Source organism: Phaseolus vulgaris, chromosome 9 (genome assembly GCF_051622355.1).
Source record: "Phaseolus vulgaris cultivar YP4 chromosome 9, ASM5162235v1, whole genome shotgun sequence".
Taxonomy (NCBI): Eukaryota; Viridiplantae; Streptophyta; class Magnoliopsida; order Fabales; family Fabaceae; genus Phaseolus; species Phaseolus vulgaris.
The window spans coordinates 33,900,684-33,928,196 of NC_143506.1; the positions used below are offsets into that span (position 1 = coordinate 33,900,684).

Genomic DNA, 27,513 nt, shown 5'->3' on the forward strand with positions numbered 1-27,513 from the left:
AGCAGGACCATCACTGGCAAATCAACCAATCCATTATCAATAAAAGACTAAGCAGTTTAAAACCTTATGATTATATTGCATGACACATATATCAATTTTTTAGCGAATGAAAGAAGGGACAAGAACAACGCCCTTAGAATTCAGGTATCAAGGAACACAAGGGAAGTGAGGAACCTTATGCTAGAAGCATTGCCAGAAGTCACAGAACCCCCAATCTGCTTAAATCTAGGTCGAAGCTTCCTTAGTTTTGCAGCATCAAACTAACAACACAAACACAAATATTAAGAAAATGTAGGAATTTCAACTATAATACAAATGAAACACGCAAATTTCATGTAAGATTTCGGTTAGGAACTTGTAAAATGACAAAATATATTTGAATGTCTTAAAGTTTTATATTGAACATGACAATAATGGAATGCTAAATGCAGTGGTTGACACTAAAACCAATTAACAAACACTCCCTACCTCTAACTAGACAACAAAAGAAATCCAAAAGCTCGTGTTTACATATTAAATCTTAACACTGAAAACTGCTTTTGGCCAAGTAATGCTCCACCAATTCATTAGGTATCTAAACAAAGAAGGACAATGATTAAATTGTGCAAAATGGGAAATTGGAATAACAGAGATAAAAGAAAGTTACAGTGGGAGTGTAATCCATTAAGGAAGCAAGGAAATCAGAGAGAGCAGTGTCATCGTCTCCTCTTCCTTCACTCGATTGTGGATTATGATTCATCCTTCTTTCTTACCAATCATCGCTACTCAAAAAAGCTTCAGGATTCACTCAAACGAGTTTGCGACCTCTTCGCCGCATCTGCAGCAGGAGTCTTGACGTATCTCACCCCCAAAGACGGTGGTTCCGAGCTTCTACGACCAAACCGGAGCACAACATCGTTGCGACCCACTACGAATCTCTGGCATTCTCCAAACCCATGCAATCGATTCGTAACGCTAAGATCATTTTAGTGTCATGAAAACTGGGACTTGATATTCATAGATGAAATTGTTGCAAAGCAAAAACAAAGAGAAGAGAATAAATAAATGGATGGAGGATTAGGGTTAGGGTTCGGTGGTGGATGAGGAAAGTAAATTGAATTTTCAAGTGGTGAACCACCAAAGTAAATTAAGAAATAGTTTAAATCTCAATAAAATATATATTTTTTTTCGTCAGATAAGCCTCCACCAAAGTTAAATTAATTTTAAAAATTATTTAGTGGTAGTCAAACCTACACATAATGCAATTATTTTTTTTTACAAATTTAGTGTCTCATTTTGTATTTTCTTAACCGACACAAATAAATTAATATTATTTAATTATTTTTACAATTATTTACATCAATTTTTCGTGTGTTGGATCGACACTACTTATTTTACTTTATCAACATTTTTCATGTGTCTTAAAACTAAGCACAAGTCGAAGAATAAAAGAAGAATTAAAGATATGAGAAAAATAAAAATTTACTATAAATAAATATTTAAAGATATGAGAAAAATAAAAATTTACTATAAATAAATATTTGATTTGATCACATTATTCTATTGTTTGTTCTCTTCTCAAGGCGACTTTTAATAAAAAATTAAAAAGAAATAAAGAAAATTTTAGAAAAAAAAAGTTTAAATAGATGATAAAGTTTATTTAAATAAAATTCTAAATATTGAAATTCTATCTTCCATATTAAACCTGACTTAACTTTAACTTTTTTATTCTTTTTAAAACTACCTCTAATATAACCATCAAAACTGATGTTATAGTAGACACTAAATTCTCAAATAGTAGATTAACATGTATGATTCTTTCAACATTAAATAATATTCATTAACAATATGCCGCAAAATTTTTAAAATACCCACTTGAAATTAGGTTAAAAACTTAGTAGTAGGAGATATTTCATTATTTGCATTACTTTAATTCCCTTGCCTCTTTCTAAACTGAAGTTACCACCGATTTAAATTGAGAGCGATTTGGAATTGCATTAATTTCCATGTGCATAAAGAGATTTTATATTCTGATCAGATAAAAATTAGTTTGTGTAAATAATAAGTTGATATTTTTTTATCAAATCACATATGACACTTGACTTTCTTTTTTCTTTAACTTTTTTCTCTTTACATTTTTCTCTTTTACATCTGTATACAATAAAAAATAAATAAAACTTCAGTTTTGTCGTTTTCATACTAACTGGCGACCATCCTTAACTACTCTTCTGTCTGTACCCACTAAAGTTCGTGGACCACCGTGGTACGACAAGAATCTTAAGATTTACGCTTCTTTTATCAGCAAAATAAAAATAATTAGACAAAGATAAAAGAGTATCTAAGTCATATTCTCTAAGATTTACACTTTAGCAGATCATAATGTGTCATAAAGTAATTTATTAGGATTAATAATGCTTGCTTAATCGACCCAGCAATTAATATCAAAATCATAAAGTTCTATTATTCATAGCTTTCAGAAGAAAAGACCATACATATTGTTTGTCCGTTTTACATTCATGCATCCATTACACTCTTATCTTGGCCACAACACTGTAAACAAATGATTTGTAAAGTAAACTACATATCTGAGCATGACAATGGTAGAGTAGCTACAACTTTTATTTATCATATACTTCAGATACAACTCTTAACATACTTCAGAATGGCGTGTAATCAGTTGGTGCTTGGAGGGTACTTTGGGTGAGGTGGCTTCCCGTATGGTGGCTGGTAAACCGGTGGCTTCTCTACTGGTGGCTTGTACACCGGAGGCTTCTCAACTGGGGGCTTGTACACCGGAGGCTTCTCAACTGGGGGCTTGTACACTGGTGGCTTCTCCACTGGTGGCTTGTAAACTGGTGGTTTCTCAACTGGGGGCTTGTAAACTGGTGGCTTCTCTACTGGGGGCTTGTAAACTGGTGGCTTCTCTACTGGGGGCTTATAAACTGGTGGCTTCTCTACTGGGGGCTTGTAAACTGGTGGTTTCTCAACTGGGGGCTTGTACACTGGTGGCTTCTCAACTGGGGGCTTGTAAACTGGTGGCTTCTCTACTGGGGGCTTGTAAACTGGTGGTTTCTCAACTGGGGGCTTATACACTGGTGGCTTCTCTACTGGGGGCTTGTACACTGGTGGCTTCTCAACTGGGGGCTTGTAAACTGGTGGTTTCTCAACTGGGGGCTTGTACACTGGTGGCTTCTCTACTGGGGGTTTGTAAACTGGTGGTTTTTCAACTGGGGGCTTGTACACTGGTGGCTTCTCTACTGGGGGCTTGTACACTGGTGGTTTCTCAACTGGGGGCTTGTAAACTGGAGGTTTTTCTACTGGGGGCTTGTCATAGTTAGCAAGCCCTTGTGAGGAGAGAAGCAGAGCTGCAAGAAGCAGAACTAGGGAGCTTAAGGAAGCCATGTTTTAGTTGATGAATAACAGAGAACCAATGGTTGGGTTTTATAGTAGTGGGTGACCTTACTGATGAGTGCAAGTCTGAATGTACTAGTTATTGTATGATGTGGTGGCTAGTTGGCAGCTTTGTAAAAGGTCAATCTTTGGTGTTGAATTTCAATCAAGTGAGAAGGTGATTTTGTCTTCTTTTAGTTGCAAAGTTGGAAATTAAACGAGAATAGTGACAAGTCCTTACCGGTTGAATATTTTCTTCATTTTAAATTCACCGACGGGGATCATTTAATTGCCATATCAAATAATTGAATCATTTGACTCACTATATTGCTAAGTAAGAAAAAAACCATAGTCTTTGCATCTGAGCCTTAATTTAGATATACAAAATTAGGGCCAAGTAATGTTTTCTAGAATTTATTTTCATGGATCTGCTAATAGCTAAAATCACTTTCAAGCAAGATTTTATGCTGATAATGTATATTAATAAAACATAGTTTAGTAGCTGATTGATGATAAAAAAAAAATAGTTTAGTAGCTGTTTTTTAAGAAAAAAACATAAAATATATATATATATATATATATATATAGATAATCTACTCCACTATAAAACTTTTAATTAATAATATAAAAAATAATTTCATAAAAAATTAAAATTTTAGAAAAAAAAGGTTGTATTCCCATACATGAATATTTTTCAAAAAACATAGACCTCTGGTGCAGAACCGTTGCCAGAGGATGAATTCCTCGATTTCACACAAGAACGACGAAATCTTTGTACTAATAATAGTACAAACTAATTAAGGTAATGTCTAGTCTAAATTTGACTCCACTAAATAAAAATAAAAAAAATTAAAACATATAGAAAATAATTCTTGCAGATCAATTATGTTAAAATTTTATATTAGAATAATGTCATAATTTTTATATGGATTTTTTCATGATTCTAATCTAATTTTTCAATTTTTAAAAAAACTATTGAAATTATTACAAATATTAGAAATTAAAAGTAACATTTGTAATATTTTAAATAGATTATTAAACGTAACTAATATAGATGTTGTGAAATAATCAAGCTATTTGAAAAAAAAATATTATTTAAATTAATTATTTGAGTGCATTTATTATTAATTTAAATATGAAATAATATTATGCATATTTATGAAATTAAATTTATTGTAGTATCTTGTTTGTAATAACTAATGTACAATTATGTTTTTATTAAGTCTAAAAAAATATTTTTAAATAAATAAATAAATTTAATTTGAGTCTAATGATATTTGTAAAAATTATTTTCATTGAAGTAAAATAATAAAGGACTATTTAAAATAAAGAAATAAAAATAAATAAAATCTTCTGTGAAATAAAAAATAAATAAGATTAATTAAAATTATTAATATTTTCTAAAAAATTTAAATATTATAATGATTTTAGTGATTTTAGTTATGTAAGAAATATATTGTGATGTGGTTGACAATAACATGTTACCATTATTTATTTTTTACCGTAGCATTATTGATAAATATTATTTTTTAATGAAATTTTGTGATTTAAAATTAATAACTTTTTTAATGGTGAGAAAATTCTTTGATAATCAAAATTAAAAATTTAAGTTAAGGATTTAATTTAATATTATAAATATATATTTATTTATTTTTATAAAATGTGTCAAAATAAAATAAAAGCATGAGGATTAGATCAAATTTATGTAAAAAAAAAAAAAAAAAACTCTAAAGAGTCTAAGCAACTCTACATTGAGAGTTTATGCAAAAACAAAAAGGAAAAATTAAATAAAGTTAAGAAGACAAACAAAATAACATTTTTAGATTATAGCTCTCCTAAAAACAACAAATAGGAACAATTGAATCTAAAAAATCAAATCAGATTAATATTCGTTTGCATCCACCAGCGATATTAAAATTTTATGATATTGATGTACGTTACTATCATTACTTTTTCTTAACCGCTTTCACTCCAACTTTAGGAGGACATCCCAACCTCTTGAAGGTTCGAACTAGTTCATCAACTTCATTTAATGATTCTTCCTTATCCATATTTTCAGCTCAGAACTTTTTGACCAAATTGACTTCTTCTAAGAAAATAGTAGTCGATGTACATTCAATTATACTCGTTGTCAAGATGGTCGGATATTACTCTTGAGCCTCTTGTTCATTACTTGAAAGAGATTCAAAATAATTTTGCAAGACTAAATCTTGAGAAATAGATTTAAAAGTAACTTGTTTGGCATAAACTAATTTTGGATAATTTTCAGGGAGAATGAGTTTTTTTTTTGGTAGCAAATCATCTTATTCATGGGCATCCTCCAAAGATGGCATATCAGCAAAAATATCATCCTAAGATCCTAAATCAGCCCCTATATGTTCTACAAATTTCTTAAACTTTTGACCAACAAGAGATTCACCCTCCACCTGGCTAACAACAACTTCAACAAAGGTTATCAATATCAATAGCAACTCTATCAACATCCACCACCCATGCATTACGAATAGGTACATCATATATTTGTACCTCTACCGCATATTTTTGTTTCTCTGTAACACCAACCACTTCCTTGTGAGAGGCATCTTCTTTGGTAAGGACAATCATAAATTTAAATTGTACAAGTTTGGACAAAACAAAAGACGATTTGGTTGTGTTATTGAGGTTATCAGGATGTCATTTGCATTTAGAAATATCATGCCCATGTTATTTTGCATGAAGAACAAAATGGAGGCAACTTCTCAAATTCAATATCTACAATAAAAGCAAAATGAAGTCTTTCCACCAAAATTTGATTAGGCAAAACAGATAGCATATTAATATCAACCAACACTCTAACAAAAAAAAAACTCTAGATTTATGGTGCAGTCACAAGAGAAGAAGGAGTATCAATCTCTCCCGCTATAGAGAAAATTGTTTTTGGTTGCCAAGATCCTATAGAAAGATCGTGAATCATGATCCAACATTGAGTTATAGTGAGTTTTATGGAAGATGACACAAAGTCTTTATTCCAAAGAAAGACTCAAGATACCCGAATTGAGAGATTTCAAGATCCCACTACTAGGACTATTCTCATGTCTTAAAGGAAAGAAAAAACAAATTCATAAAACCCTTTTCCCATAGGAATAACTTTCCAAGATGCAAGATCCAACTTTTTGCACACATCTATATTATTTAGAGGTTTCTCACATTTGGATAATATTATTGCATGAAGGTGATTTTTACACTCTTCAAGAGAGGCTAAATACACATATTCATTAATATGAAAAGATATCAAATCTCTCTTAATGCAAGGAGAAAACAACTCTAAAAAAAGGGATATCACAAGTGTTAGGAGGATAAGACCATAACCATGAACCAGCAAACACCTGCTAACTATTTTATTCAAACTTTCTTTCTTTCCAATATATATTTACTTTTTGAATATATATATATATATATATATATTAGTAATTATCTTTTCAACATTGAAATAATTTAAAATTAAAATTTAAAAATTATTTATTAAGATGATCTATTGAATTATAAAAAGAATAAAGAATCACAGTTACTTATTACTAAAGCTTAGTGAATAGATTTATTCACGTTATAAGAAATGTTTGAGATGAATTTAATTACAGACACTCAGACAAATGATGGATAAATAAATTCTGTTGTCATTTAAGATATAATCAATTGAGAACGTAGATCTCCTTACATATTTTACTGCCTAACATTATATATTAATTTTTTTAAAATGTATAAATGTTTGTATTTTGTAATATTACTTATTGTGAGGTTGATAATTACTTGTAACATATTTTTATGATTAGTTATTAACAATAAATTTCTTAGATATTATTTTTTATTTTTGAATATGGTTATGGATTTGAATGGGGTTGGAACAAACCAAATTCAAAGGTAATTTTCGTTATATATATATATATAGACGAAAGTTGGTATTAATTTAGTAGGAGTTAGGTAGGTGTTTTTAAATGGATAAATTAAAAAAATGAAGGACAAACTCTGAAATATAGTATTTGACAGAAAAATCTCAACATCATTCATATTGCTACGTCAAAGTTAGGTATCTGTGTTCAATTGGTAAGTAAAAATTTGAAGAAAAATCCAAATACTAAATTTGACATAAAAACACACCACGTCATTGGTATTCTATTTGGCCTAAGTTTTTATGATTTTCTTATAACAAACTAAAATAGAATGGTTTGTTCTTCTTCAAAAGCAATAAAATATTTTGAAAATTAGAAGCAATATATTAGTCGTAAATCGTTAGTAATTGGATTCCAGATCTATTAAGAAAGTGAAAGTTTAACTAAACTTTTAAGTTGCCATCTTTGAAAAAACGGTGACTTGTGGCTGCCAACAATATAACGTTAATTTTTACCACAAATTACAGCCAAGAATAAAATAAAATAAAATAATATAACTATTAATTAGAAATTATTTTTTAAGATAAAAATAATTAATTATTAAATTAACTGAATTATATTATTTTAAAAATAAATTAATATTTAAAGTAATTTATATTATTAATAAATAATTTTAAAAGTGATATTTAATTAGTTATTATGATTTTAAATACCAATAAATTAATATATAAATTGATAATTAAAACTTTGAATATCAATTTTAAAAACATTTCTTAATTTATTAATAATATAAACTATTTTATATATCAATAATTTTTTAATTTTTAAAATAATATTTAATTTAGTTAATATAGTGATTAGTTATTTTTATTTTTAAAATTCATTTTTATTTAATAATTATTTTTAATCAGAATTTATGATATTTTAAAATCATTGCATTTTAAAAAAAATATATATACATCTCATGAACAATATTTTTTTTTACTTATGGTAAACAATCATTAGCTTTGCTAGCATGTGTTATTCAATAAGCTAGTATATAATTTATATTTTATGTTATCTATAATAAATTATATTATTTTTACACTACAAGAAAATTATGAAACAAAAATTAATTTTAAAAATAAAAAATAATTACTTGTTATAATGACTAAATTAGAGACATTTTATAAACTAAAAAAAATTAGTTTCTAAATAGTTTCTACATTAATATCTAACTAATTACCAATGTTTTAACTATCAATTATTTAGATTATTGTAGTGTCATTTATCATTTTATATGGAAAGAAGATTAATAATAAAATATATTTAATATATTATGAACATAATCATATTTTTATTGAAGTATAGAAAAATATTGATTATTATTTTTATATTAGTTACGTATAATTGTTAATGCATTACGATCAGTAGTTTAAAAATATAAAATGCATTTAATAATTTTATTAATTTTAATTTTAAATACAAACTTATTATATTTGGTATATTGTATTGCATTCAGAGTTATAATTATAATATCAAAAGTAAATTATACATGTCTACGTAGATTATAATTTTTTAAAAAGTATTATATAAGTTGAAATGAACTATTGCATAAAATATAAGAGTGAGATTTAAAAAATAAAAATCACTATTCATAGTATATTGAAAATTTAAAATAAGTTACAACCTTATTTAAAGTAGTTGAATTATATATAAAAATGATCTAAAAATATTAATTTTTAAAATATTTATTAGCTTAATTATTTAATTAATATTTTGTGTTTAATTGTTAAATTAAATAAGTGTTGTTAATTGCAAAGAGTAAACGAACACTTAGAAAATTTCAGACTTAAATATATATACAAAAATTTAAATTAAAAAAAAAACTCACATATATAGAAGACATAAATATATTAAAGTCCAAAAATATTGTATCAATAATATAACATGCAAATTAAATAAACTCACTATACAAGGTATTGTTTTTTGTTCCAAACAGAAAACTGTAAGGATGATAATAGATTACGTCTGTTATTTTAGAAATAAAAAAGAATTCTCGTATATTTGAAATAAAAAATAAATATTTATACGGTGAATTCATTGGAAGATTAATTTGCACACATTTCAATTATATTTAGAATCTAAAATTTATATATTATCAACCATGAATGCTTCACTCCAAACTCTGTCAAATAATTAATTAAAATTGTTATAGTCATAAATTTTAAAATAAATTTATTATAATTTTTTTAAAAAAAAAATCCTAAGTTGATTTTAGTTTAAAGTTTTTCATACTTATTGATAACAATGTGAATATTTCACTTATTAATAACAGAATAAATAATTAATTTAAATATTGTAAATACAAACGTAATAAATGGTCGAAAAAAAGTAAGAATAAAAAATAATAGTTTATTTTATTTATAGTCATTTTGGAATGACATATTAGATTAGGTAGTTCAACCATTAACGTGTACATATCCATCTAGTAAACCACCAATATGCTAATAAGTTAACCTGTCAATTCATTTTTTAAATTTTTGTTCAAACGTTTAGGTTTAGAATTTTCATTAAATAATTATTTAAGTTTTTTGTTTTCTTGTAATATCAAAATATATATATATATATATATATATTTGCTATTTTACTTCGAAAACTCTATATACTTTATTTTAATTTAAAATATATTTAAAATAAGTTAATTAAGTTATTAATATATTTTAAGTTTTACAAATTAAATTAAATCTTTATAGGATAATTTTTTTTTTCTTGCAGAGACATCATTAAATAAAAATTAATTTTAAAAATAAAAAAAAAATTAGTTCCTATGTTAGTATATAGAGTATTTTTTTTATTAATAAATAATTTTTAAATTTAATTAATTATCAAAGTTTTAACTAGTTAAAATTTTAGTAGCTAATTAGATACCATTTTATAAACTATTTATTAATAATAAAATTTATTTTAGCTATTAATAATTTTTGTATTATCTAAAATAATATCTAATTTAGTTAATATAGTGATTAATTATTTTTATTTTTAAAATTAATTTTTATTTAACAATTTTTGTGTACTTACATTGTTGATAAAACATTATTTATGAATAAAATTATTATTTTAATATAAATTTTGTAAATTTAAAAGAATAATTAATAAATCAAAATAGTTTATCAATAACTTATTATGTACACGTTTGTTTATAAACACTTCCATGGATTTGATCTTGGTTATTATAGTATGTCCATTCTTCAGCTTATACACTAGGTTATAAAATTAAGACGTCTTTTGTAAGATTTATTAACATAAAAAACTGTAGACTATAAAAATAAAAATACTTTTTAAATAAGCAATAAGTAAATGAAATATTAATGAAAATGTAAATCTTATAAATAATTGAATAAAAAATATAACTTAAAAAAAATAATAATGAGGTGAAAAAGATATAGGAAATTTACAAAAGATACTCTAATAATTGCATAGAAAAATTTAAAGATTGTTAAAAAGACTATGAGGAGCATGACTTTGTAGCATTAACACTTTTTTTTTTTTTTTATGTTTAGCATACTTTATATGTGTATCTGCACCTCTTCTCATCCATGTACATAATGGATTTTGGAGCAAAATGGTTGGTGGAGAGTTCCAATCACAATTCTATTCACACTCAACTTTCTTTGGTAAAAAAATAGATAGGTAGAAGAAAAATAGAATAAAAATAAATTATAAGATTTTTTTTATTAAATAAAATAAAAAAACAAATATATTACTAATATTAACATGTTTTTTATTTTATTTTCCAGACATAAAACTTATTCTCATTTTGAAACAAGCTTATTACTAATATTACTAATACTACACTGCTCACTTCATTCAAACTGCACTTACATAAATATAATATTAATTCTTATATAAATACTAATTGATTAAATACTATTTTAAGAATGATACAAACAAACAATTAAATATATTTTATTTCAAAGTAATTAAAAGTTGGTTGAATTTAGTTAAATAGTTTAGATATCTTATATAACTTTCTAAGATATATTAATTTTGTTTGGTGACGTGTTTTTTACAATACAAATAGCGCTCATGATTATATTTAAATCATGTTTGGTGGACATAATGTAACTAATTCAACATATAAAATAATTATAATTATTATAATATTAATGCTAATATAATCATTTTAAATATTTTTATTTTTGTAATATTTTCAAACAGTGATTATTGCAATTAAAAAAATTCATTATATATATATATATAAAAGACAAGTATATCATATATGAATATGAATATTTTTTAATTACACTAAAATATATTAGCAGTTTAAACCTATAAAAAAGAACTTATTCCTTACGAAGTAGTGAAATAAAATTCAATCTCTTTATATATGTCCTGATTTGTATCCATTAAGCAGTTGATTTGGGATAATAAATCAACATTATTTCATTATTTTACATATTTGGTTCTAAATTGATGAGATAGATTAATTGCAAACTTATAAATAATGTTATGTAAGTTTTATTGAATGGAATGCATTTAAACTTAAATTCTAGCCACTCGTTAAGACACATTTTCATTTAACACCCTAAAAAATATATTTAACTATTATAATACAAGTTCTACCGATCTCTGTACAGACTTGAAGTTTTTCAAAATACTTATATTACAAGATTATGACTTATAGAAATCCAAATATTAATAATATAAGGTTCAAAACAACATCCTAAAACCCTCTAGAATCTCATACACATGTATAATCATCTGCTCATGTACATAATATAGTCATCCCGGTTCACAACACAACAAGAAAACAAAAGTAAGCTAGTGAAAATAAAGTTTTATAATATACACAATTAAATCAAAAGAGAACCAAATTACATGGATCAATTTCTCAATTATTCAATCTTCTTCAAGTCCCAACGTAAAACAATCACATAAAATTCACTTGAATCTATACACATCCAGGATATTCAAAAAACAAAATAACAACTAGCACCTTCTAGAAGACTCGTTTTAAGTAAGTCCTACTAGAGACTAACATCTGATCCAAAGATTATCAGTGAATCCTAGAGAAACAATCAGGGTAAGTTCAATACAACCCAAGCGTGCATCTCATATGTCACGGTGTGCATGAACTCCCCCATCAACTTCTCACTTGATATCTTAGTCTATGTGACTTAGATCATCAGTGAAGCCCGTAGATCTTTATTACCACATAGACATCAATACTTAATACACAAACAAACATCAATTCATAAATTACCCCAAATGTATGAATTCAATTTCATACCATTTTCATCATACAGTATCATTCAAAACACAATCCACAACATTCAAAAATCATATTTAACAACATTAAAAAAACACACTTAAATACTAAATTATCAAAATCTAATATTTCTATAAGTTTAAACAGTATATAAATAAACAACTGCAAGATAAATCGAATAATGGGACCACGTCTCCTCCACATCCAGATTTTCTAGCCCAGGGTAATCACTCCAAAATTTAAGAATCTAGAGCAAGTTATCCAAACATTACCAAATTTTAGTATGAATTTAATTTGAGAGAAACACTTTTCTCAACTGACCCCACTAAGATTGTTGACTAAATTATAGAGAAAAATGGAAAATAAGAGATCTTTAGAATAAAAATGAACTTACTCTGTTTAAAGATCTGATTGGGTAGAAATATATCTAACTCTTCAACTAAAACATGCATGATCAGATTTTGAAATAGATGAAAATTGAAAGAGAAAATTGAGAGAGAAGAGAAGTTGGGAAAGAGAGAAAGAATAAAAAAGAAGAAGAAAAGGTGGCTCTGTGAGGGGGGTTACATTTTACATTTTTTTTAACGTGAGCAAATAAATAAATAAACTGACTTGGATGATGATCTAAAAACCATTTATTTATATTTTCCAACTTTACAATACATAAATACAAATTGGTTAATGTAGATGTATTGTTTTTATAGATTTTGAAGAGTGACGTGGGAAAATTTAAAAATTTGAAGTCATAGTTAGAGAAATTAATAAATAATATGCAAGAAAATAGATAATTTTGAAATTATGAAAAATCAATGGAATATGACAGGTGATGGAAAGTTATTTTTAGAATAGAATAGGAGAAAAAAAATATTAGTTATATACTAGCGGAAACACAAGCATGGTTGTGTTTGTGTATCCGTATTTGTCTCTTTTATTAAACTTTCATGATTATAGAAATTTAATATACATACAAAAATAATTTTACATACATACAAAAAATAGTTTTGGATGATCGAAATTGAAAAACAAAAAATAACATATAGAAGAAAAATGATGAATTGATTAAAAAACCTATTTTTCTCCTTCTTCGGTTTGAGTCTCTCTTCTTCTTCAAGTTTTTTCTTTTCTTGTTTTGAGATTAGAGAGTATGATGATGTTCATGTTAAGGTTATGATTGACTTGATGGTAGATACAAAAGAATAATGGTTTTAAAAAAAAAATAGTTCCTTGAAATGAAGTGAAGAGGATGATTAGAAATGGAAGTTATTTTTATCTTATATGTGAGATTTGGTGTGGGAGTATGCTATCTCTCTTCCTAATATTGCCTTAAAATAAGGAATTAAGAAAAAAGTGAGGAGTCAACATATAAAAATTGTACATTAATATTAATTTAAAAATTAAAAAATTATTTTATTTTTTAAATAATTTATGTGAAATGACAAAGATAGAATCGAAAGAAAATTGTACACATTAAAAATCGATTATAATGAAGAATCCCTTTTACATATAAGTATAAATATATATACATATATATTAAAAAAATAAAATGTGTGAAAAAGATTTCCTTCATATATAATTATTGATGATTTTACATTATATAATAAAAGTAAGTTTTTATTGTGTACAAAAGATATTAAAAAAAGGGCATAAATAAAATTTCATTATATATAATAACTTTTACACAAAAAGAAGGTTTTTTGACTGTATGTTTTCGTATTACAAATTTCATCGTAACAAATAATAAGAATGTGTGGGGGTGCCAATAGCAATCCCCATTCTTTGTTCTCCTTTTCCTAAAGCAAATTAAACATGAAAATGGATGCTTCTTCCTGCACCTCCATACCTTCTTGTGCTACCCCCATAAGTTTTTCATATTCCAAAAATATCCTTCTCAATATTCTGGATTACATAATCCGGAAGTCTTTTTCTAGATCCAGAATTAGCTTCCAGATTATGTAATTCGAAAGTTTTTTTGTGATTAGCTTCCGAATTACATAATCCGAAAGTCTTTTCTATACATAAGATTAGCTTCCGGATTATGTAATCAAGAAGCTTTTTTTTCAGATGTGTTATTAGCTTCTGGATTATCTTTTCTAAATATAAAATTGACTTCTGGATTACATAATCCATAAGCTTATTATTCTTATTATTTCAAATCCAAGGGGTAAAAAAAAAGAATAAAATGGTATTTTCACATTTAGTATGGGGGTGGCACAAGAAGGTATGGAGGTGTAGAAAGAAAGAGTCCATGAAAAGTGTTAGCTAGAACTGGTCCAAACATGGGCCATTGTTTCTGAATAGTTAGCCCAATAAGTAAAGGCCCAATATATTCAAATTTCAAAAGTTACATTTTCTCTCCGCTTCTTCTTTCCTAAAGAACAAATCTACAAGTTTGGGTGAACAGAGACGGTTGAGTAGAGTTGATTAAGTTCGTATACCTTTACATTTTGTTGTTGTTCGAATCTGAAAATGCCGAAGCGTAGGAGGAAGGTTACCACGAAAGCACGCGAATCAATACCGGACTCTCAAATTCAGACGCAGCCACCTCAATTCATGGACCTCGAAATTCAAGGTTCACATTCACATTTCAATTTTACTTTTCCTTTTTTTTCATGTGTTTTGAGTTTAATTGAACTTCGGTGTAGCGATGGAGCGACAAATTGGAGCGATTAGGGCGGTTCGCGACGTGGAGATCGAGCACTTGCGCACGGAACTGCGATTGTTGCGCTCGTGTTTCAGCACCGAGGAGCTTCGGAAGCCTGTGTTGCAGGTTTTTGAAGAAGCCCTACCTAATCTCTCTGTCGTGAACGACGAACGCAACAAGAATCTAGAAGTGAAATGGAGAGAGAACGAGGGTTGTAACGATGGAATGGATGTCCACGCTTCTTTGCTCCAAAGGTTGTCCATCGCATCGATCCCTCGCTTCCCAGGCTTTGACTATTCTGCCAGTGCAGGTACTTTTGAATTCTGAAAATGTCCAACATTTTCACATTACTTATAAATTGAGAAATTTAGAAGAAAAAAAAAACCATAGCTTCTGGAAGTGCAATTTGCAACTTAATAAGTTTAGCAACTTCCTTAGTTTAGCAATTTGCGTTTCCTTATTTTAGTAGACTATGGATTTGTTTCAACAAATTTATCCATAGATTCTTGTAGAAGAGAAAAACGAAATAAATTTTTCATAAGCTTAAATTAGCTTAAACTGGATAATATGGAGCTATGAGAGAGCTTTTATATATATATACATATATTAGTTAAGGATAGTTTGGTCTTCATGTGCATTGTATCTTGAGATTCTTTGTTGGAGTTAATATCACAAATCATGTTCTTCTTTCTTCCTTTCCATGAGTCCTTATCTTTTGTTTCATTGTTATCTCTATAAATTAATTTATATATAAATCAGTTTTAGATTAGGAAGCAATTTATTTAATTTTTATTTAATTTTTACTGTTACAAGTACTTATGAAGAAACTTATTTAAACACGACATTTCATGCTCTTTGGAATCAAAATGTGTTTCATCCTACTTTTTTATCCATGCCTATACATACTTGCTAAGCCTGACATATTTTTTTATAACTGACATAGTTACTTCTTTGGTGGCAGGGAGAATGAGCTTTATTGGTGCTGATAACCTGCAATTCAAGGACATTGTATGTTTGTTCTCTTTTCACTTTGATTATGTATGAGTTATTGTCATACACCTTTGTAGGGTGCTTTGAATGCCGCGCGATGCTGAAAATATTACACAAAAGATCAATGTGGTGTTATTTTATTAATTAAAAAACATAAATCCTGGCATAAAAAGAACATTTCCTCAATGTTTTCCCTATTAGCAATAGCCTTATTACTCTTTAGTTGCAGCAGAGTATTTCGTAATAAACAGGGTTTAACTCCAAAATGCGTGTAATAGCGTTGCTCTTGTTCATCCATTCTTATTTATAAAGTGATTCGAAGAATTCTTCAATTTAAATGGATATTTTTTGGGCCTATTTAGATCTAAATTTCTATATATACAGGCTTTGGAGGAGCCATCTGACACTCACACTCTAGCACTGCAGGAAGGTCTTCAGACTCCCGGGGTTCGTATCTTCTTTCTTGCTACTTTATTATGTATTTATTTGTTTGTTTTATTATGAACTCTGGTTTGTTTAGCAAAGAAATAAGGATATCCAGGTTCTCCTAAGATTTAACAGCTGAATGAATTGGATCTGGATTCATTTGAGTTAGTTTTCTATGTATTGACACGGTCAACAACTCTTGAGTGCTAGATGAAGATTGGAATAATTTATATTTTATCTCAGTAAATCGGAATTACAACATTTATTTGAGATCTGAATTGTCTGATTTTCATCCAACTGTGTTATAATGATTTTGTGATGTTTAGAAAAGCCAACTGCACCAAATTAGTTCTGAATTTAATTTGTCTGTGTAAGCAATTTGCAGGTGACTAGTCAGAGGTTGTCTATTGGGATGACACCCAAAACACTTAGACTACCCAAACCTGGCGAGATGCTTCTCTCTGTTCATGGATCACCTCTAGGTGTTTTCAAGGAAAATAACATGGAAGCCATACATGGTACGATAATGACTGAAGTGGAAGTTGAAACTGTTTTTCTGTATCATTTTCATGTATCTATTGTTTTCCATATTGTATGAAAACCGGTGGTAAAGTGGTAACTCCTTTCTTCCGGTGTATAGTTTCTGCCTTGAAATTCCATAGTACCCAACTTGTTGCTTCCCTTATTATGTAAGCATGTCTATTCTTCTAACAAACCCTTGCCTGATATCTATTCTGATGTCTGCAGAGTCGGAGGAGAGTTGAATGCCTTCTAATAAATCTATTGTCATCCAAGAACAAGCTCTAGAAGTCTTTATGTACACTGAACAATTCATCACTGTAGAGGGTTACTTGGAAATTGTGGCCTATTTCTGTTATTCATTTTTCAGCCAGCATTGCAGACTTCCAGTTTACCCATAACAGCCAATTTAGATCCTGGGTTGATGCTGAAAGTGTCCCATACAGTTAGTTGTCTGACCACTGGGATTTTGTATATATATATTTTTTTAAATGTATGGTTAATTTGCATTAAGACAATGATAAGTATGTAAAAACTTGTGCACACAATTTTTATAATCAAGCAATAAGATTTTTGAGAGACATGTAGAATAAGATTTAGTTTCTTTTCCCATTTAGAATTTATTAATGTGACATTGACTTATATAGCATTGGAATTTGAGAGAACAAACCATTCGGAGGACTCAATTCACAGTGCTAGAAGAAACTAAAATCACACCATTGCTATACTTAAAACATTAAAAATGCAATTTAGGTTTTAAATTATATATCTTTATATTTATGTTTAGTATTATGTTAGGATATACGTATATAAATTAAATTATTCTTTGAAATATTTAGTACCATATTAAATATGATAATATTAAGAAGAAGATTAATTATATTTTTAATTGAATATGTTATGTTAAAAAATTAAATAAATTGAAAAATATTATGAATTTGAGTATTTACTTATGTTACTGTGAACAATATGTTTACATGTATTAACTTTAGTATGCTTATTACTAATATTTATTTTTAATGAATTTTTTATTATGTGATATTATTGAAGTTTTGAACGAGTTAATACCGTAACAATGTAAACTAAATATTTTACGTTGTTCAAAAAAGTTTTCTCTTTTAAGAGAGGTAGATATTATTGAAAAAAGTGTTAAAGACGACTAAAAGTTAAGTTGAATCTAACTAAGTGAACTAAAATTGTTAAAACAAACAAATGATTGCTAGTACTTCAACTCATAAGAATAAATATTATTAGAAAATCTAATTCAATAGACACTACTGAATAATTAACACATTTTATAAGATGATTTAAGTTATTAGACTCTATATGCTCTTATCTTATAAAGTAGTTCACTACATGAAATCATACACATACGATGATGATTTATTTCAACGTATGTGTATCATACAAAGATTATGCTTTTTAATCATTATGTATTGTAGAAAATGCACTTGAAGTGAACACTTCTTCTTTGTCTTTCTTTCATTTTCATCTCTTCTCTCCTCCCTCACTCCTCCTTTGTCGTCCTCTGTTTTGGTATCATCATTGTGGGTGTCCATTGTAGTTGTGTTACCACCTATTGTGGCCACCATTGCTCAATTGATTGTAGCGTCGTCAATGTGCTCCAGTTTTATCTACATTACTGTCATTGCCTTCATTAGATTATCTTTATCCTGATAGATTCTCTTAGTACTCTCCATGATTTGTACTTTATCCTGATATTCAATTGTTTTTGTCTCAATGAAAAATATTAGAGACAACATTTAAAAAAATATGACAAAATGACAACATTTTAAAAATATTGTGTAGACAATAAATATTTTAATATATTGTCTAAACATTGTAGAAAAAATTGTTATTTAAACATAAAACAAAATTAGCTTATTATAACATTATAAGACAAGAGTTTTATAAAATTTGTTATTTTAGTAAAAATCTGATAATTAAACATTTATTATCTAAACAATAAGCTACATTTATTCAATTTTAGAGTATTTTTTCTTAATGATATTTTTAGTGTAGTGTAAAAACCATAAAATTCTTGCATGATCCACTTTAAATGATCCTTCAATTTTCAAATGAGAAGTGGTTTGAACCCAATAAAAAATTAATGATTTTGTTTTCTTTTATCAACAAAATTTAAAATTAAATAAGAAAATACTCTTATTTAAGAAGAGATAAACAAAATTACAATTGAATAACTTTCTTATGCCCCTTCTCATTGATAACACACTCATGTACTGCACTCAAAGCCAAAATTTCCGAAAACTTTATATACGTTATTGGTTTGTGGAAATTGTTCATGTGGTGCATATGATTAATATGAGAGTGGTCCCTTGAGGATTTGAGCCACTACTCAGTCCCCCTTCAGTCTACTAAAATACTCTGCCATTATCATTCCCCTTTTTTTTATTAATAATATTCACAATTTCTTGCATGAGGAATCAAATCCAAGACTTAAGATACACAAATTTTATTGCCAAATTATTGCTATTATAATTATTATGACTATGATGATAATAATAATAATAATAATAATATTAATAATGTTATTAATAATAATAGTAATTAATAATGTTAATAATATAAAAATATTATTATTAATAATGTTATTATTATTATTATTTTGTCAAGATCCATACACAATTATCCAATTTTTTATTGCTTAAAACTAGCATCCTTAGAAAATTATGTATCAAACTAATTTTAAATATTACATAACTTACTACTCAATATATAAATAAGAAAATTTTAAAAAAAATAAAAAATAATATATATATATATATATATATTATATTATATGACTGGGACAAAATCGTGCCAAGTTGACACGACTTCAGGGAATGATGTAACAGAAGTTGTGCCAACTTGGCACGACTTCAGGCTGACAAAGTCGTGTCAACTTGCCACGATTTCTACATATGAAGTCGTGTCAAGTTGTCCCGACTTGTCTAAATTTATAATTTTTTTAAAAACGATCTCATTTTGATAAAAATAAAATACCATAATGATAAAAAAAAAATCTTTTATAGCTAGCTCCTATATCTCTTCTCAACTTGCTTAAATGATAAATCTAAACAGAACCGGTTGAACCGATTTTAAGCTGAAATTAAATAAATAAAATTAATTAAATTAAATATATTAAAAAGTAATGGTTAGGTTAATATTAATTTCATTTAATTTTAATATTTATACTTATCAATGATTTGATTAATACTAATATAATTTATTTAAGTTAGTGTCGTATTTATTTTAATCCGTTAATCTTATTTAATTTTAATATTTATATGTATTTAAAAGATAAATAGATAATTTATTATAATAAATATTAATATATTTTGTGTTTAGTAAACAAAGAAAAAAAACTACGATCTTAAGATAAAAATTTTAATTGTATTAATTTTGTTTAAATTCACTGAATAATTATATAAATGAACAAGTGTTTGGTCATTAATTAAATTTTTTTAATTTTAATATGCAATTAATTTTAAGTCTATAAAAATTTTAAATTTATAAAACAAAAAAAAAAAGAGTAAAAATTTCCTTTCAAACTTAATTACATATTAACATTAAGTTTGTATTTAATAATGCATGTGACAAATATTAAAGACCAAACACATTTAATTATATCAAAGATTAATTTTTTTATTGTATTAAAAATAAAATATACAAGTGATTAGTTACCTTATTTAAATTAAATGTCAGCTGAATAAATATTAGTAATTTATTTTTAATATTGATTTAATTAGTATCGATTAGATTGATATTAATTAGTAATCAGTATGTCTTCATACTTAAAATAGGGATCATAATTTCATAAACAAATCTCAATTAAAGATAGAGAAGACATCAATTTATATATGCATGTTCAAGGATTTATAAATCCATATTTCATGCATAATTCACCATCATCTCCATCTACTTCTCTTAAAACATTACATTCTAATTACATCCAACTTTATGCTAACCTTCCTAACCATGGTAGCAAACCCAAACATGTTAGTTTAATGGAAATAACAAATCTTCAAGATCCTTTTATTTAAATATACATTTTCTTGATAAGAAGATCAATAAATAGTTATGATAAGAAAAAATGACAATTATTATCGTTAAATTAATTTCCATTAAAATATTAAAATATCACATTTCATTAGAAAAAAAAATAAAAAATAAAAGTAATTAAACAAGTAAGAAATATTCTTTTCTGAAACAAGATAAAAATAAAAAAGAACTCTTCTACAAAATCTAATCTAAAAAGGAGAAAAAGCAAAAAAGAAAAATCTATTCTAAACTTAAAAATGAATAAATTTCTCATTAATTCAGTCTCTCTCGAACCTATTTAATCCTTAAAAGTAATAAAATTATGTAAGTTTGTTGATATATTTTCCAGGAATCAAATTTATTAATTTTGAATAGTTATTAATGGTAAAAAGAATTAATTGTAAAAAGCATGCATGAGTGAAAGCATTAGTTTAAGGAAGAAAAAAAGGTTGTGAAGTTGAAAAACAATGTAACGCACTTCTTCCCTAAATGACCCTTATAAATCATACAGTTATCTCAGCCAACTCTTTTCTCACCGATTCACCAACCTCAACGTAACAACGTTCTCGTCTCAATGGTGAGTCCTCTCTAATTTTCCACTCAATTTCACTCTATTTTTTTCTTCATTCACAAATGTTGTTCAATTTCACTTTTCTTTTCTCATTTTCTTGCTTTACTATTATTATCACTATTACTTTCGATCATCATCAAATTTTGTGTTTCGCCTTGCGGAAGCACCCTAGTGTTGTTCCGTTTCTTGGGTCAGAAGTTAGCTGTAAGGTACTGTAGATTAGACTCCATCGAGAATGGCTAAAACATGCTCGATTTTAATTATAGACAAGCTCCCAGATCACTTCCTGGTTCACTTCTCCTTCAAGGAGAACTACCAGAATGCTGTCTTGGAAGGATTTTGGCTTGTTGCAAACCATGATGGTGCAATGCAACTCTGATAACCTTTCTTTCGTCAAAGACAAATGTTGCAATCGAGATCCTTAATGTTACAGAAATTTAAGGATGAAGGGACCCAAATGGAACAGTTTAACATGCACTAGAGAACTTGGTTCCTTGAGAACTTCCTTAGGCCTCTTTTCGTCTATTTTGAGTCTATCGAAAGGCCCAATTGACTACTTACTGATACTACCATTCAGGTTTGGAATGGTCTGGGTTACTTGTGAAGAATTTATGGATTTGATCAAGCACTGTTGGGGCTTCCTCAAATGGAAAGATTAGTTTTGTATTCTTCCAGTTTTTCTTCGAAGGTGGAACAAAAAGTGTTCTGGAATATTTTCTACCAGAAAAGGAATTACTTAGAATATATCAGGGCATTTCGAGGAGACAAGGATGAGACCCAAGTTCATTCTTTGAAACAGTGTTGTTAAATAACTCCTACAGGGCTATTGCATTATGGCCTTACGGAATTCCTTATATACGCGATTGCAACTCTGTCTTAAGCCATTATATGACTTAGCACATTATTGGCTTTCTGCCATTTCCAGTAATCTGAAGTTAATACTACTGCTTAAAAGACCTCCAGTTCCAGCTATAGAAAAAATATGAAGAAATTAATCTACCAAAAATATTCTTTGGAGAAAAAAGTGTCAAACAATTAGAATTCAATGTATTTCAGTTATAATTAGGTGGGGCAAAATGCATATGAAGCTCAGCAAATTAGGGAATTGGGTGACAGATAGTAGAGATTTGGAATAGATGGTGGCAGAAATGATGCATATTTGGTTCTCTGTCTCTCAGGTTCCTTTCCTCCTCTCGAGGAAATTAAAATGTAAGGTCTTTAAAGAGAGATTACAAATGAGGAGATTTATCAAATCACTGGTAGTTTGGGGATTTGGGAGGGTTAATGTTCCGGGGAGAGATGGCCAGCAAGCTTTTTCAAGAGTTAATGGGAAGTTGTTGAAATATATCTGTTTAAAGAGATTTTTCAAAATCTAGTAAAGTGGTTGAGATAAATGATACCTTAATTACTTTCATCCCAAAATTGTGGCAGGTCTGCAATAGGAAAGACTTTCATCCCATTAGTCATTTTATACTGTTGTTGCCAAACTATTGAGGCAATTGAGAATCTAGTCAGCCCATGCTAATGGAGATTTTTTATTTAGAAAAACCAAAGCAGGTGCAATATTCTTTCATTCTATGAGAATGAAGAAAGGACAGAAAAGGGATAGATGACAATCTAAAGAGATATGGATAAGGCATAGCAGACTAGTGTGCAATTCTGTTCAGAAAATTCTCACAGATATTGGTTTCTTTGATCATTTTATACATCTAATTTGACATTGTATCCAACAATTAGAATGTTTGGAATGGTGAAGTGGTGAGGGCTATCTCCTCTTCTTCAGGTATTCCACAGGTGACCTGATTTCTTCTTTCCTTTGTGGTGTTATTGAAAAAGCTATCCGATTAATTTGGTGGTTGGTCATGACTTTTGGAAACCTATTCAATTATCAGATGAAGGTCCTAGACTCCTAGTAAATCTCATTTCATGATTGTTGACGATCTCATTCTATTGGCTGAAGCTATTCTCAAGTCATAGAAGTTATACAAACTTGCCTCAAGCTAAGCTTAGGCCAAATAGTCAATATAAAAGGGACACATTTTTTTAAAGCTTAAAAGAATGTGTATTGACATTTTCAAGACCAAATTATTGAAGAGTGAACCCAGATAATTTATTGTATGACATCTTCTAAGATCTCTAAGATATTTGTGACACATTTGATGACCGTAGAGAATTTGTTGTGAGAGATGAAGAAGCTAACAAGGGAAAAATTCATTTGCTTTTTTGGAAAAAAAGTATGTAGTCCCAAACTTAGTGGTGGCCTTAAGGGATCTACTAGAGATGTTAACTTCACATATAAGGTGATGGCTAGCTTGGAGACCAGAGAAATGACCTTTGGAGGAGGGCTAGAGGTGGTACCATCAAAGTACAAATGTAATGATGAGTGTTGGTAACTAAATAGCTGAGAAATGCCATGACATCACTGGGATGATATGGAATGGGAGGAAAGTTTGATTTTGGACTGAACATTGAGTCCCTAGAGTAGGTGGCTTGACTGAAGTTGCCCTGAAAACATTGACTGATTATAATCTAGAGACAAACATTGACTTATTATAAACAAGATGTAAGAGTGGGTTTAATAAGAGGGTTGGGCTAAACAAAACCTATAAAAGTAAAGGTTCAACATAAAATAGTATAAGTAGTTGATCATGTGAGAGGTAAGAGTTAACTTGAATAGTATGTATAACTCTTAAATACACACTAACTTGAGCAGATTGCCTTTGCAGCTATCCTCTTTTTTGTGAACATATTGTGAACATACCGATACCTATATCTAAAAATCTAAAAGATTGATAGGAGGAGACCGAGCTCAGTAGGAACCGTGTGGATCAAGGTTGTGGTATTCTGTCTCATTTTAGCCTTGTAAGAACAAAGGTTGTTTGTCCTAGCCTCATCTACTGGCTATCTCTACTGATTGGGTAGATGAAACCAAATTTTGATGGAACTGTTTCATTCTAGACGAGTAAAGCAGCATGTGGTGTTCTTCGTGACTAAGCGGGCAGATTCATTCTTGTTCACTCAGTAAACTCGAGAATTTTGCACTGTGTTATAAGTGGGTCTTTGTGCAATTTGTTTGGGATTAAAACAGTTTGGAAGCATGGATTTTTCAGGATTGCAATGGAATCAGACTCCCATAGGGGAATCAAATAGATAGGTACAGGGTTTAGTCATGCAATGCAACTGTGATATGCACTAGCCAATCAGATTCATTATTTCATGATTTAATATAGAAACTGAGTTTTCCCCATATTTTTCTGTTAGCCAATAAAGTAGGGGATGCCTTGGTCAAGTTTGGTCTATCGTGTGAGGACAATTGTAAGATTGTTATGTTGCTCACACATTTATTTTCTTGCCTCTCATGTCAGATCCGTCGTGTTTAATATACGCTGTTTTTAGTTTTTATTGGGCTTTATACTCCTTTGTATTGCAAAATGTGTTCTATATAAGTCCTTGGGTATATGAGAACAAAATATTCCACTAGTTTTGAGAAAGGCACGAACTGAGTTTGATATTTGACTAGAACTGTGTATATTTATTTGAATTCATGAGCATCTATCTGACTTTGTTTTTTTTCATTATTTTATTTTTCAAAAAATTGTATTAGAATCTGGATACATATATTATGCAGTTGGATGGTGAAAACTTGGAAAAGAGCTCAAGGTGTTCATATAAAAGAGCTTGATTTGAACCAAGCCCAACTCATGCTTAAAATGCTGAATTTATTCTTTATCAGAAGCATTAATATCTGTTCATGAACATGTGCAGGACCGTATTAGGCGCCTTCTTGAAGTAGTGCCTTCCAGAACCGGGCAGCATCAGAATCAGCCACCGATTGGCTCTGGGATCCAAATAAGCAACTCCACTGGAGAAAGTGCAGTGGTGACAGGGGCTCAAGTGGAAGGAATGGAGCACCAGAGAGTTGAGGAAAAAATAGATGAAAGTGGGAAAAGGCGCATGATGAAAGGAGTGAAACTAATAGCTAAAGCATTGGAGGATGTGGAAAGGTGTACCCGTAAGAAAGGGGGAGGCAGAGTAAGTTTTTATGATTGCAACTTATGTATGTCCGTAGCAAAAGATCCTGTGTTGACCTGCTGTGGTCACATGTTTTGCTGGCCATGCTTTTATCACTTGCCATATGCCTATGGAAATGCGAAGGAGTGCCCTGTTTGTGAAGGAGAGGTCATTGAAACTAACATCACTCCAATTTATGGTAATTCCAGTGGCACTTTCGATTCTGATGTAGCTTCTTCGATGGTTCCTCCTCGACCTGCTGCATCCAGAATCAACAGTTTTAGGTATTACTTTTAGGTAGCAAAACAATAGGTGCTTGAGGAATATATGTCATGATCCCCATGTAGCAGGAGCTGGAAGAAGCAAGCACTTAATGTTGATACCTCTTTTGGTGTTGGCTCTCAAATCCAGTCAACAGATGGTAACAAACAGACTGAGACTAGTTCAGTGGATCTTTCATTTCATAGTGTAAAACATCTGACATAAGTCACTTTTGTTGTGCTGGCGTTCTATACCAGAGGATTTAAAGCTGTGTTCTTTATACATTCCACCATCATATCTTCAAAGCTCCCATTAGTTGACAACAACATTTTTATAATATTCTTATTTCTAACTCGACTGCATTATCTGTAAAAAAAATTCGCACTGTTTTCTCTTTTTTATGTTTAATTATATTTTTAGCTTCTGAAATTTTGAATGAATGAGATCTTAATCTCCAAATATTTAAAAAAATATTTTACTCTCTCAAATTTAAAAGATACAGATTTTTTTCTCGTTTTATTTAAATTCAGAGCTTAAGAAGGAAAAACATATTAAAAAAATTTGATCAGACTACAATATTCTGAGACCAAAAGTAGATTTATTATAGATTTAAGGGAATCAGAGCCTATAACAAGTTTTTTTTCATATCTTCTTTTTTATTTGTAAATTTTTTATTAATACACTTTACCTTACAAATATAAGGGCAAAGATGGCCCCATAGAAACGAGTGTAAATCAGTTGGATCCATTTTTCTAACTCAAAGAAGAAATAAAGAAAAAGTACTGATTTTGTTGGGAACTTTAACTGTGAGAGAAACCCCCCAACATGTTTTTGACTTAAAGCTGAGTACTTTATTGGAACATAGATGCATGAATACCAGAGGAACTTGTTTTATGATTAGACCATTTACCTTCACTTCCACTTCTTAGTCTAGAGAAATTTAAGATGTAAACGTCCTGAAACAATACAAACAACAAAGTAGTCTTCCCAGGGACAAATTGGTAAATTTCCTTAATGCTAATACTTGCCCCTAAATTACTTTAACAACCCCTTATCTACTAGGAATTCCCACTAAAACAAGGATATATATTTTATTTTTGTTAAATGTGTGTGATTTTGTTTTTAGTGTGAAGAGAAACTTTTCCCTAAAACAAAGGTTATCAATGTATTAAATCTCCTTCAGAGGCTTCATGTTGAACCACAACCTCTCATTAGAGAAGCCTAAAAAACATTCCAAAAAGACAACTATTAGCTTTCAATTCCATTCCCTCTTGGGCTTTGAACTATTCTATGGCATCAAGAAGTGCTCCTCCAATTCCAAAGTCCCAACCCCACACCAAACGTGCATGTTTGTGCTCTCCCACCACACACCCTGGCTCCTTCAGATGTAGCCTGCACAAGAAGAAGCCCCCCAGAACTGTGCCCAGGAGCCCTTCCAGCACCTCTCATCTTTTGTACTCATCTATGCCTGCAAAACCCAGTTCTTTGAAGACCTTTCTCCTGCAACTTATTGAGCCCTCTAGCCATCATCATCTTCATAAGAGGAAGGCTTTCCATCCAAAGCCTA

The 27,513-nt window shown here is 28.8% G+C and overlaps 3 protein-coding genes across 3 annotated transcripts; 2 read left to right on the top strand and 1 right to left on the bottom strand.

Moving 5' to 3' along the window:
• Positions 1 to 2,414: 2,414 nt before the first annotated feature.
• On the bottom strand, positions 2,415 to 3,393 carry LOC137821582 (uncharacterized). The gene has a single exon (XM_068626239.2). It carries the CDS (start codon positions 3,379 to 3,381, stop codon positions 2,653 to 2,655), a length of 729 nt encoding a protein of 242 aa, XP_068482340.1. The 5' UTR covers positions 3,382 to 3,393; the 3' UTR covers positions 2,415 to 2,652.
• Positions 3,394 to 14,836: 11,443 nt separating this feature from the next.
• On the top strand, positions 14,837 to 17,655 carry LOC137822736 (translation initiation factor). The gene is made up of 6 exons (XM_068627717.2): positions 14,837 to 15,055; positions 15,129 to 15,437; positions 16,089 to 16,135; positions 16,502 to 16,564; positions 16,929 to 17,061; positions 17,291 to 17,655. Exons 1-6 carry the CDS (start codon positions 14,953 to 14,955, stop codon positions 17,305 to 17,307), a joined length of 672 nt encoding a protein of 223 aa, XP_068483818.1. The 5' UTR covers positions 14,837 to 14,952; the 3' UTR covers positions 17,308 to 17,655.
• Positions 17,656 to 22,810: 5,155 nt separating this feature from the next.
• LOC137822395 (uncharacterized) lies at positions 22,811 to 26,171 on the top strand. Its single transcript, XM_068627282.1, has 4 exons — positions 22,811 to 22,852; positions 23,412 to 23,468; positions 25,440 to 25,969; positions 26,036 to 26,171. The coding sequence occupies exons 1-4, from the start codon at positions 22,811 to 22,813 to the stop codon at positions 26,169 to 26,171; spliced, it is 765 nt and encodes a 254-aa protein (XP_068483383.1).
• Positions 26,172 to 27,513: the final 1,342 nt, after the last annotated feature.

Bases quoted from the DNA above. Each gene is read 5' to 3' on its own strand.
- LOC137821582 (XM_068626239.2), bottom strand. From the start codon at position 3,381: ATGGCTTCCTTAAGCTCCCTAGTTCTGCTTCTTGCAGCTCTGCTTCTC.
- LOC137822736 (XM_068627717.2), top strand. From the start codon at position 14,953: ATGCCGAAGCGTAGGAGGAAGGTTACCACGAAAGCACGCGAATCAATA. The intron at 15,056-15,128 runs GTTCACATTCAC...ACTTCGGTGTAG, and splicing joins CATGGACCTCGAAATTCAAG to CGATGGAGCGACAAATTGGA. The intron at 16,565-16,928 runs GTTCGTATCTTC...AGCAATTTGCAG, and splicing joins AAGGTCTTCAGACTCCCGGG to GTGACTAGTCAGAGGTTGTC.
- LOC137822395 (XM_068627282.1), top strand. From the start codon at position 22,811: ATGGTGGCAGAAATGATGCATATTTGGTTCTCTGTCTCTCAG. The intron at 22,853-23,411 runs GTTCCTTTCCTC...TCCAACAATTAG, and splicing joins TTTGGTTCTCTGTCTCTCAG to AATGTTTGGAATGGTGAAGT. The intron at 25,970-26,035 runs GTATTACTTTTA...CCCATGTAGCAG, and splicing joins TCCAGAATCAACAGTTTTAG to GAGCTGGAAGAAGCAAGCAC.